Source organism: Littorina saxatilis, linkage group LG5, assembly GCF_037325665.1.
Source record: "Littorina saxatilis isolate snail1 linkage group LG5, US_GU_Lsax_2.0, whole genome shotgun sequence".
In the NCBI taxonomy this organism is placed as follows: domain Eukaryota; kingdom Metazoa; phylum Mollusca; class Gastropoda; order Littorinimorpha; family Littorinidae; genus Littorina; species Littorina saxatilis.
In genome coordinates this window covers 33977462-33989961 of record NC_090249.1, presented here as the reverse complement: position 1 = coordinate 33989961, position 12500 = coordinate 33977462, and the positions used below count along the sequence as shown (strand labels likewise).

The window sequence follows — 12500 nt, the reverse complement described above, 5'->3', positions numbered from 1 at the left end:
ATCTCTCTCTCTCTCTCTCTCTCTCTCTCTCTCTCTCTCTCTCTCTCTCTCTCTCTGACCCCCCCCCCCCTACTCCTCCGTACATAGATTATGTTTATACAGCAGTCATCAGCACTGGTGTGGCGATGCGTGTTTGTCCCCTAACTCCCACACTCATTTGAATCGCGGAGAGGTGGAGTGTCACGCCGGAAAAAGGAAAATCGGATTTGCAAATTAGATGAGCACACAGTCACAAATGTCATACAAACAAGGCAATCTAGGCTTTAACATTTGCACTCTGCATTAATAAGTGATTATAGTGTTCCGCACAGTCTGTCTCCGTTTGTCTCTTTTGTGTCACTATCTACCTGTGTGTCTGTGTGTATGTCTGTGTGTGTGTCTGTCTGTCTGTCTGTTTGTCTGTCTGTCTCACACAAACACACGCACACACGCACGCACGCACGCACGCGCGCACGCACGCACGCACGCGGCGCAGTCACACAGAATGGGACAGTACCAGAAAGACAGAGACGGACTGATAATTGTAGAACGCTGCGTAGATCTGACAAAGGTATCAACAACAACAACAACAACAACAACAACAACAACAACAACAACAACAGCTAAAGCAGCAGAAGCAGCATCTACGGAAGCAACAACAACAAACGAACATTAAGTTTGCTGTATCTATTTTCTTCTTGCAGGTTAAACCAGACGCCCAAGATGAGTGTCGGGGTGCAGACGTTAGAGACCATCAAAGAATGGTACAACAACACCATGGCACAAGCAGGTATTCGCCCTGACACTATGGATGGATGGATGGGTGGATGGATAGATGGATGGATGGGTGGATGGATGGATTTGTAAATGTACAGGCGGGGTTGTGAAAGTGATTACAGTCCAGACGCTCGAGACCATCAAAGAATGGTACAATAACACCATGGCACAAACAGGTATGCGCGCTAACACGATACAAGGATGGATGGATGGATGGATGGAAGGATTTGCAGATGTACAGGTGGGCTTGTGGAAGTGATTAAAGTCCAGACACTAGCTACAGACCACCAAAGAATAATACATAACACCATGGCACAAGCAGGTATGCGAGCAAACACGATGGTTGGATGGATGGATGGATGGATGGATGGATTTGTATATGTACGGGTGGGCTTGTGTAAGTGATTAAAGTCTAGACACTGGAAACCATCAAAGAATGGCACAACCACACCATGGCACAAGCAGGTATGCGCGCTATCATGATGGGTGGATGGATCGGGATGGATGGATGGATTTGCAGATGTACAGGTGGGGTTGTAAAAGGGATGAAAGTCCATAACACAAGCAGGTATGCGAGCTAACATTATAAATGGATGGATGGATGGATGGATGGATGAATGGATTTGTGGATGAATGGGTTTGGTGGGTGTGAGGACGCTTGACTCGAGACTGCCATGAGACTGTCCAACCACAACGTGCCATTAGCAAGGGTGCGTATTTACACCATTGACGGCTGTATGAATGCTTATCAATCTGCCAGTGTGTGTGTGTATGCCTGTTACCCTATTCACCAACGTGTATCCATCCTATTTCAGACCCACGTGTGCTGGGGTTTCCACTGATGCAAGGGCCGGAACGCCTGGCAATGGTTATCGCCCTTTACCTGCTTGTGGTGACTCAGGGCCCCAGAGTGATGTCCCCTTTCAAGCCATTCGAGCTGTCGAGGGTGTTGGTGGTGTACAACTTGCTCATGGTCGGCTTGTCAACCTACATCTTTACTCTTGTAAGTCAATCATTATTTTGTTTCATTGTCGTTCCTGCAAACCTTCATGCGTGAGAGTGTTCGAATGTGTGTGTTTGTCGTGTGTGTGTGTGTGTGTGTGTGTGTGTGTGTGTGTGTGTGTGCGTGTGTGTGTTTGTTTGTCATGTGTGTGTGTGTGTGTGTGTGTGTGTGTGTGTGTTTGTTTGTCATGTGTGTGTGTGTGTGTGTGTGTGTCGTGTGTGTGTGCGTGCGTGCGTGCGTGTAGTGTGTGTGTGTGTGTGTGGGTGGGTGGGTGGGTGTGTGCGTGTGTGTGGGTGTGTGTGTTTACGCGCGCGCACGCGTTAGTGACAATGTGACAAGTTGTTGCATGACTTTTGCATAGATCTTTCCTACTTCTGTGTGCAGTGTATGACGATCATTGTTGGAGATGGGTTTAATTTTGTCTGCGATACAGTCGACAGAACTCTCTCTGGGAAATACGGATCCACCTTGGTATGTACAGTCAAGTTTATCGGTTTGAAGAGAGTGGGTGTTTGTGTTTGAGTGCGTGTGTGTGCGCTTGTGCGCTTTGATGACTGTGCCATAACTATGTTTGTGATTGTGAAGGCTACGCCGTTAGTATGCGCGTATTGTGAGAAGGTGTCCTTCTTCTGTTCATCTATCGTTTGCGTGAATGAATGTGCGTGTATTTTGTTGCCAGCTTTTGCATAGGTGTGTATTTCAGAACAGATCTTTGTATGAGTTGACAGCATAACTGACAAAAAAACGTACAAGAAGGAAAAGCAAAGAAAACCTGTGTTTCTCTGTTACAGATATACGAGGCAGGATGGTGGTTCATGTTCATGAAAATCATAGAATTCTCTGACACGGTAAGCAGTTAAAAAGTTAAAAGTTATGAAAGCAGAGAGAGACACAGAGAGAGAGAGAGAGAGAGAGAGAGAGAGAGAGAGAGAGAGAGAGAGAGAGAGAGAGAGAGAGAGAGAGGGGGAGAGAGAGAGAGAGAGAGGGAGGGGAGAGAGAGAGAGAGAGATAGAGAGAGAGAGAGGGGAGAGAGAGAGGGAGAGAGAGAGAGAGAGAGAGAGAGAGAGGGAGAGAGAGAGAGAGGGGGGGAGAGAGAGAGAGCATTGGGATTATGAATATTCATTAAGTACACTATTTGACTGCATTTTATGTTCCGTATATGGTCAAACGCGTCCTGTTTAATGTCCATATAAGGTAAAATGTGTTTTAATGCTTTGGAAACCCATGCTGAACAACTGTGTAACAATCTGAGCACGCGCACTCGTGGTCATAAATTATTCACTCTTTGCTTGCAGATGTTTTTCATTTTACGCAAGAAGTTTGGTCACGTGTCCTTCCTGCACGTGTACCACCATTCCACCATGGCTGTCATGTCATGGATTGGCTTCAAGTTCGTACCAGGAGGCCAGAGTAAGTCAAACACATGTAGCTATAGGTAGGCCTATACATGTAGGACGTCATTCGGGCTTCTGCCAAAAACATTCTAGACTGAATGCTTCCCCGCCAAATTAAACAGGTACAATTATTCGAGGTAGAAAAGCATGTCAGTTTCTTGCAAGTAAAGGAAATATGTGGTGAAATTCGATAGATGTTACCCCCAAATTCGATGCAAGGATGTTGCGTTGAAGCGATGATGTCCAGATTGTGATGTATCGGTATTACTTAGCGTTCATGTTCCCAACGGTGAATACCTTCATCCATATAGTAGTGAACATTGCATTCAGATTGTACTAACGTTTTTTTAAATAACTTAAGGTCATGATAACAAGGGTTGTTATGACGTAATGATGACGAAGTGATGACATAATAATGACGTTGTTTCAGCCATCATGTACCCGACAGTGAATTCCTTCATCCACATAGTGATGTACCTGTACTATGGGCTGGCGGCCATGGGACCCCACATGCAGAAATACCTCTGGTGGAAACGCTACCTCACCATGATGCAGATCGTGAGTATTGCACGGACGGACGGATTGATTGATTGATTGATGGGTGGATGGGTTGGTGGGTGGGGGGTGGGTAGGCCAGTGGATCGATTGGTGGATAGATTGATGGATGAATAAGTTGGTTGATGGATGGTAGATTTGTAAAAGTGGAGGTTAAATGGATGAATGGATGGATGGGAGAGATGTAAGAGGGTAGGTCTGATGGATGGATTGATGGATGGATGAGTTTGTTTACGGTTGGGAGAGTTGTAAAATGGGAGGTTAGGTGGATGGATGGGTGGGTGGATGGATGGATGGGAGAGGTGTAAGAGAGAAGGTCTGATGGATGGATGGTCGGATGGATGTACGGAGCGATGAAAGGAGAGAGGAGGAAGGGGAAGGTGGATGGGTGGGTAGGAAGGCTGGTGGGTGTATGGGTGAGAGGGTAGTGACGGAAAAACGAACAGGATGAATTGATGGATGGGTAGATATGTAAGTATAGAGAACTAGCAGTTTGTGAGGGGATACTTGGCGACACAAGTGACATGGATGGATGAATCAAGTTGCATGCATGTGTTGGTGTAGTGGGTGAATGGAAAGGTGTGCTAATTGGTGACAAAAAAAGGATATTATTTTTCATTAATAAAAGGTTCCTTTTATCTTTTTTTCAGTCGCATTTTGTCCTTATGTTTCAATAAAATGATCCTTTTATCTTTTTTTCAGTCGCAAATTGTCCTTAATATGTTTCAATAAAATGATCCTTTTATCTTTTTTTCCGTCGCAATTTGTTTAAAATGATCCTTTTATCATTTTTTTCCGTCGCAATTGGTCCTTAAGTTTCAATAAAATGATTCTTTTTGTTTTCCCCCGTCGCAATTTGTCCTTATGTTTCAATAAAATGATCCTTTTATCTTTTTTTCAGTCGCAATTTGTCCTGCTCATCGCACAGACAGGTATCAACGCAATGTCTCCCTGCGAGTTCCCCAAGATCTTCTCCTATACCGTTTTTTTCTACACCATCACCATTCTCATCCTCTTCCTCAACTTCTACCGCAAGGCCTACCTCACCAAGAAGAAAGAGCAATAATGAGAGCACCTTCTTAGGGCCATACCATTTTCTGTTGCATAAATGTTTGGAATGTATTCATACCTATGCATAGTGATTTAATTGTGTTAGTGTGTACTGTGTGGTTATTTATATATTGCAGGTATGTGTACGTTGATTTTTACTAATTTTTTTTAACTGGGTCAGAGACATAGAGAATACTACATGGCTTGCTGTGTCGTACCAGATTTACACGAGTTGTTTTTTTAAATATTGAACTGCGAGCGAAAGCGAGCTGTTCACTATTTGAAAAAGCAACGAGTGTAAATCTGGTACGACACAGCAAGCCATGTAGTATTCTGTTTATCCTACATACTGTACTTACGTGTATTTTACTGAAAATGTCCTGCATTCGAGGCAGCTAAATTGAAGACGTTTGTTTTGGAACCTCGATCTCTTCTAAAGCCTCGTGCAATCTATTACGTCAAAGCAAAGAAACGTCACTCTGAAAGTGTGGCGTGACGTGTTAGTTCTAAAGATTCATCGAGGGTAATTAGCGAGCGCAATTTTGTTTCTTCTATAATGACGTTTGTCTCGGTGACTTTGGCATCATAAGCAGTGGAAAAACAGGTCCCTGCCAGACTTGCTTGGCATGACCTCATTTACATGATATACACACGTGTGATTTGAATGATTATTATCTCACGGGTGTCTCTCTCACGTATGTAGGATAATATAGAGTATACTCTGTAGTCTCTGACTGGGTTATGATGATTTTGTTCTTGCCTTGTTAAAAACGTGTACGCGTTACAAAGAAGGATCAACTTAGTTTGTTTGAATTGTTTGTGTACAATGGTTTTGTGTTAGGACTGGTGATTTTGCATCTGAACTTGGTATCCACTATTGTGTGTGTGTGTGTGTGTGTGTGTGTGTGTGTGTGTGTGTGTGTGTGTGTGTGTGTGTGTGTGTGTGTGTGTGTGTGTGCGTGAGTTCGTATGTTATGTTACTGTATCTGTATGTGTGTGTGCGTTGTTTGTTTGTGTGTTTGTGTGTGTGTGTGTGTGTGTGTGTGTGTGTGTGTGTGTGTGGTGTGGTGTGGTGTGGTAAGGTGTGGTGTGGTGTATGTGCGTGAGTTCGTATGTTATGTGTATATGTATGTGTGTGTGTGCGTTGTGTGTGTGTGTGTGTGTGTGTGTGTGTGTGTGTGTGTGTGTGTGTCATTGTAGACGTAGGCTATGTATTGTGAATGAGAGTTTTAGGATTTTGCCCTTATTCTGTAAGTGTCCCAGCTTGGTCGTGCGAGTGCGTTCTATGTATTATTAATATTGTTATTAGTATTAATGTTATTATTACTGTATTGTTATTATTACTATGTTGCGATCTCATCTATTTGTGAGGTTGAAGAAGGTGGAAGAAGAGGAAAGAAAGGAGAGACCAGGCTAACAGCTACGTTTGAGAATAATTGTTATGTGCATGCATCTGTAAGTGAGAGAGATAACTAAGTTAGCAGATACAAACATAGAAACCGAAAGACAGCAACAGAACAGACATATATATGCAGATACAGAACGAATGTGCTTGTTACTGTACGATGGTGTGATTACATGTGTGTATTGGGCTGCATGCGCGAAAGTATGTTTGTGTTTGCGTGTGTGTGTGTGTGTGTGTGTGTGTGTGTGTGTGTGGGGGGGGGGGGGGTACGGTCACCTAAAACATGTGTAAAAAAGACAAAGACCGACAGACAGAGACAGAGCGGAAAAAAAGACAGACAGACAGACAGACAGACAGACAGACAGGGACAGAAAGAGAGGCAGAGAGAGAAAGAGAGAGACCGAGAGAGAGAGAACTAGATAGAGTGTGGTTCTCAACACACAGAGAACTAGCAAGCTAGGAGCTGTTAGTTTTATTTCAATCCTCGTTTTATTTTAATATCCATTATTAATAGAACACTGACGCGTTAAAAGTACCATCAGAAGCATATGTCAGCATTTTTACTCATGATTATGTCACTTTTGTATATTTATATAGAATTTTTGCCAACGGGACCACAACATTTTTTTACTATAATCTGTTTTTCTAAATCTGAACATCCTGAAAATTGAACATGTGATCTAGCTTTGACGAAGTCAATACTTTCGTTGATACAATACTCATGGGCTCAACTTGCCTTTTTATACCTACATTTCTCCCGACCCATGTTGTTGTTGTTGTTTTCGTCGTCGTCGTTTATGTTGTTCTTATTTTTGTTTTTGTAGTGATTATTATTTTTTTGTTCTTAAAGGAAAGAGTACCAATTAGAAAATGAATACTGCTTTTCGGCTTCAAGCTGCGTTGTGCCGTTTTTCTAGAGAAAAAAAATTGACACTGCTTGTGGCTGGTTATTCTGTGTGTTTTCTATGTGCTAGTAGACGATACTTTATAATTCAATAGGTTTCTGCTTTTAGTTTGGAACAAGGGGATTTGTCGCGAATAACCTCTGGATAGTCTTGAGAGAAAAAAAAACGAAAAAACAATAGGCTACTTTCTATCCCAACCTATTCACACTTACATCCGTCCCCGCCGGCGCCCACAATGTGTTACTGACGCACCATCCACTTGCTTCAGTGGAGTAAGATCATTTGTGAATTTAAAGCACAGCGTTGAAGTTTTACAGTGGCTTTCGTATCCAGCTTCTTTGTATACTGGTTTGAATACTCAGTTCTTGCTGCAGAGCTCGCTCGACATTCATGCTGGGTTGGAATACAAATTCTGTTTCCATTACTGTATTTTTTTATCAGTGAAATATCGAATCATATACCTGTTGATTCCTTAATATCATAATTATCTTTGTAATCGCTGTAGATGTTTGTTTGTTGTTGATGTTTGTTTTTGTTTAAAGTAAAATCGTTTTCAACACTTGTCCTTCTGTATTGTTATCTGCGAAAGTAAGAGAGAGAGAGATCAAATCAAATCAAATCAATTCAATCAAATCAAATCAAATGTTATTTTACGAGGGTTATGGCATAAGCAATACAAACTAGCTTCTTTTCAACCAGCCCGAGAGAGAGAGAGAGAGAGAGAGAGAGAGAGAGAGAGAGTGTGTGTGTGTGTGTGTGTGTGCGTGTGCGTGTGTGTGTGTGTGTGATTACAAACACACGCATGTGTTATCATGTGTTTTTGCGTACGTTGGTAAGTTCGCAGCAACTGTATGATAATGCAGAGAGGTCTGTGCTGAGCAACAAGGGAAGGGAAGTAACCCCAGGCTAAGCTAACCGTCTCGTCTGGTTGTTTCCTCTTGGCCTTAAACACAACACCAGCTAGTGTCCGTCATAAAAGGAAGTCATCTCACTGACAAAAACATATTTCATTTGTATGGGTCCTTCTCCAGAGCTGGGTACCATTTTGTGTCATGCCTTCTCAGTCGTGTACATGATTATTATGATGTATATCAAATGGCAACTAGAATGCATTCTAATTACTTTTGTCATTAATACCCCAGTAAGATAATAATACAGACATACAACAAAATTATGGCATACAATTCAGTCCAACTTTACTGTATCATATCGAGTAAATGTATTCATAACAACATTTCAAAGACAATTTCAGTCCGACCGGTTATTGTATCATTTAGGGTAAATGTGTCCAAATTAAGATCTTCCAGACAAATTCACCATAAACACGTTCAAATGTATCGTATAGGATAAAAGTCTCCATATTAAACTTTCTAAGATACATTCAGTCCAAAGGTTTATTCCATCATATAGAAAAAAACGTGTAAATATCACAGTTTCCAGGAAAAAATCATCAACTGCAATCGGTTATTGTATCATGCAGACGAAAAGAGTCCATAACGAAAGTTTCAGGCTTCAGCGACACGTGTAGAGAGATAGCTCCAGTCGGACATTGTGAACTTGGTCAACCTTGCTTGTTAGAAGCTGACATCCCATCTGGATGCTTCAATTAGATTTCCGTGAACATCTCCAGAGGGGATGTCACCTTGCTCCACTAATATTTTGGCCGCCATATTGAAAACAAAATGGCGGACATTAAAACAGGAATTTTCGCTCATAGTTGGTGTTTGTAGGTACATTTAGTGTCTTTTCCTATGTTTATTAATGTGATAAAGACGTTGAGAAATGTTGGACAAATCGAAAAGGCAATATTTGACATTTTTAAGTTATTTTGCATATTCCGTATGTCTTTAATCCTTTCAATCTTGACAGTTGGTTTCAAGACTCTTGACATTGTGAAATTCAGCAACATGTAACCATCTTTAAGTCGTGAGAAAGCTTCTTGAATTGACTCAGACTCAGCATTTGTTGCCAGGATTTGCGGAAAACAAGCAAAATAGCAATCTGCTGAGAACGGTAACGTAGGATTCCCTGCGCAACGTTACTGACAACATTGTAGAAAGGCTACAGAATAATGACCATATATCCCAAAAGCATTTGAAATCAGAAAATAAAGCGTTATTTATCAAAGAGATCAGCTCATCTAGCTCTAGACGGGCACTAAAGCTGGGTTTGTGGTAAGACGCCGGCCACCAAAGCGGTAGGTCGTGGGTTCGAATCCCGGCCACGCATGGTGAGTTAAGGTGGAGATTTTTCCGATCTCCCAGGTCAACGTATGTGCAGACCTGCTGGTACCTTACCCCACTTCGTGTGGAAAGATCTTGTATTCATGTCAGAGTTCGGTGGCTTATAGAAACACGAAAATACCCAGCATGCTTCCTCCGAAAGCGGCGTATGGCTGCCTAAATGGCGGGATAAAAACGGTCATACACGTGGAAATCCACTCGTGCAAAAACACGAGTGTACGTGGGAGTTTCAGCCCACGAACGCAGAAGAAGAAGATGAAGCTCGTCTGGCATAAAGTGTGCTATTCGTCCTTCAGTAGCAACACAAATTTGGCATAACTGCGTAAACGCCAACAACCCAAAGTCCATTTGAGGAAATATCGGCAGACCAGGGGACACATATTTCATCAGTGAGTGAATCTGAATCTATGATATAACATTTTATGAAAACGTTGACATGAGTTGAACAAGCCTGAGGACAAGACATTATCATAGTGTGCAGTTGCTGACTTGCCTAAGACAGCAGCCAGATGAAGAAGAAGTTCCAGGGAGGTGAATATTCAGTTGGCCCATGTCCGCTCATAACAGGCTCCAGTCCCTGTCTTTGACACCGTTTGGACAGTGATCAAGAAATGGCAAGCAATGACAAAACTATTTGGTGGCGTTTGACAAGCATCTGTACTGCGAGGCCAAAATGCTGCAATATGGCAACGCAAACGGAAAAGTTCGAAAGATGGGGATCTTTTCTTTGCACATACACTTTTTGAAGGTGATTGGGCGGTACATGAAATCTTCATGACTTGACGAAATATTAAGCATTGGAGAAACCACAGCTCCCACAAACAATGCCGACAAACTCACTTTGAAAGCTCTATGGGCTCTTCTTTGCCAGTTTTCCGCATACAATGTCAGTTCTGGAGAACCTACATGCAACTGGTGTTTGTGTTTCTGCGCCTCGCACGATCACTTCGAGACAGTGACTGGCTTTTGTTTCTCTCTTCATTTGCTGAGATGCTCCAATACTTCGCAAAATGTGATCACGTGAACTACAACACATGGGGAATCTTTTTGTTTCTGGTTGATGTACATTGATCTGGAAGAGAAGTGAAACACTCGAACATATTCCACCGTTTGAGGAGAGTGGTTGGTAGTTAAGAAGATCAGAACCTGACACTTTTTTCCTTCAACACACACTTCTCACCTCGGAACCTGCTTCTGCTGCCGGCATGGAACTGACTTCATGTGGGTGTTCTTCAAAAGAAACATGCCGTGCAGATGCACACGTCTCGCTTTGGCATGTGCAACAGTGTGCCTGTGCAAAGAATACTGCAGAAACCTTATTTCACTGAAAGTTTCATTGTTTTGTGAGAGAGAGAGAAATCCGAAAAAAGCAATGTTGGTGCCGCCCACTGATCTTAATCTGCAGTGGCACTAAACTTAAGTCCTGAACTCTAGAATTGACCTGTATCGTAAACTACCTTGTAAGCGCCCATCCCCCTTACGCCCAAAAGTAGGGGGTGGGTGTTTCTAGTTACTGTACCCTGTACTGAATCTATTCCTCATGAGAAATAGCGGTATTTGATCACTTGGTATGAGAATGCTAGTGGGATTGTTGCTGTGCAAAAATGACCATACTCTCCGTGTACCTTTCTCTGTGACACAGACACGTTCGTGTGTATGCAAGTGCCTCGCCAGAATGGAACATGAAAACTAACCACAACAATCACTTTGCGTCATAGTTTTAAAATAAATGCTCGTATCACGAATGAAAATGATAACTCAAGATCTGCGTCGTATATGCAGCGTTACGAGCAGCAGCACGTGTGTCTAAACAAAAGTCACAAACTTGCACACACTAAATTATTATAATTGAAGTTAGTTCATGTGTCCTGATCAAAGCCATCTAGCAAAATCCTGGAGAGAGAGAAGGGCTGGGGGTGGGTGCTTCTAACAGGCAAGGTTGATCAAGTTCATTTTTTTTTAAAGCTACAGTTTTGAGCTCTTACACATCAGAGGGGAGGGCGGCCAGGTGCTCTTCGCGAACAGGGTGTGTGTCCCCCTCGGGTCTGTTGAGAGCCTCCCACGCGGGTATCTCGGAAAACAACCTCAGCATCTTGATATAGTGCTGAAACATAACCAGAAAGAAGATGAATTGTAACACATAACATCCTCAGCATCTTGATATAGTTCTGAAACAAAAGCAGAATGAAGATGAATTGTAACACATAACATCCTCAACATCTTGATATAGTTCTGAAACAAAAGCAGAATGAAGATGAATTGTAACACATAACATCCTCAACATCTTGATATAGTTCTGAAACAAATGCAGAATGAAGATGAATTGTAACACATAACATCCTCAACATCTTGATATAGTTCTGAAACAAAAGCAGAATGAAGATGAATTGTAACTCATAACATCCTCAACATCTTGATATAGTTCTGAAACAAAAGCAGAATGAAGATGAATTGTAACACATAACATCCTCAACATCTTGATATCGTTCTGAAACAAAAGCAGAATGAAGATGAATTGTAACTCATAACATCCTCAACATCTTGATATAGTTCTGAAGCAAAAGCAGAATGAAGATGAATTGTAACTCATAACATCCTCAACATCTTGATATAGTTCTGAAACAAAAGCAGAATGAAGATGAATTGTAACACATAACATCCTCAACATCTTGATATAGTTCTGAAACAAAAGCAGAATGAAGATGAATTCTAACACTTCTAAAACAAGAGTTATGACACACACAAAAATCACCTTTAACACGTGCAATCTGGTGCATTCTGGGCATCATTTTCAGGGCTGTAATAGTGTTGTGATCTTGTTAAAAATCCCATTTTAGCCTCCCCCCACCACCATTCAACACACCTCCAAACTGGTGAAAACAACACTACTGTGCGCTGGCTTCATTCAGACCGGTCGCGTTGCGTGATATTCACACGGATCGTTTTTGCGGAAATTTTTCACATGCCGTAGGCCTACTTACATTAGAATCAAGTGTCAGCCTGTGATACAGTCCTCCTGGAAGATTAATGAGGGTACCCTTCGTCACGCGCAGACGGATCCACTTGTCACTGGCATTGCGGACCTCAAAGTATCCGCTGCCTGCGACGATCAGCCGTATCTCAGGGTCCGTATGCAGGTGTTCCGCGTAATACTTTTCCAGCTGAAAGGAAGGGGGGGGGGGGGGGGGG

General features: G+C 42.3%; 2 protein-coding genes across 3 annotated transcripts in view; one reads left to right on the top strand and one right to left on the bottom strand.

The window, feature by feature from the left end:
* LOC138966943 (very long chain fatty acid elongase 4-like) overlaps window positions 1-7840 on the top strand; it is a 29370-nt gene extending 21530 nt beyond the window's left edge. For both annotated transcript variants that reach the window (XM_070339353.1, XM_070339352.1), the window contains exons 2-8: window positions 684-769; window positions 1572-1759; window positions 2144-2230; window positions 2551-2607; window positions 3055-3169; window positions 3584-3711; window positions 4610-7840. In XM_070339353.1, coding sequence (XP_070195454.1) covers window positions 703-769; window positions 1572-1759; window positions 2144-2230; window positions 2551-2607; window positions 3055-3169; window positions 3584-3711; window positions 4610-4774 — 807 coding nt within the window. In that variant the 5' untranslated portion in view covers window positions 684-702 and the 3' untranslated portion in view covers window positions 4775-7840. The remainder of the gene's footprint in view (window positions 1-683; window positions 770-1571; window positions 1760-2143; window positions 2231-2550; window positions 2608-3054; window positions 3170-3583; window positions 3712-4609) is intronic.
* A 1011-nt stretch (window positions 7841-8851) lies between these two features.
* LOC138966944 (acireductone dioxygenase-like) lies at window positions 8852-12472 on the bottom strand (the record flags this gene model as incomplete). Its single annotated transcript, XM_070339354.1, is given in 2 exon segments — window positions 8852-11415; window positions 12293-12472. Coding segments are annotated over 2 exon segments (303 nt in total), but the record flags the coding sequence as incomplete, so codon positions are not given.
* Between the last annotated feature and the right edge of the window lie 28 nt (window positions 12473-12500).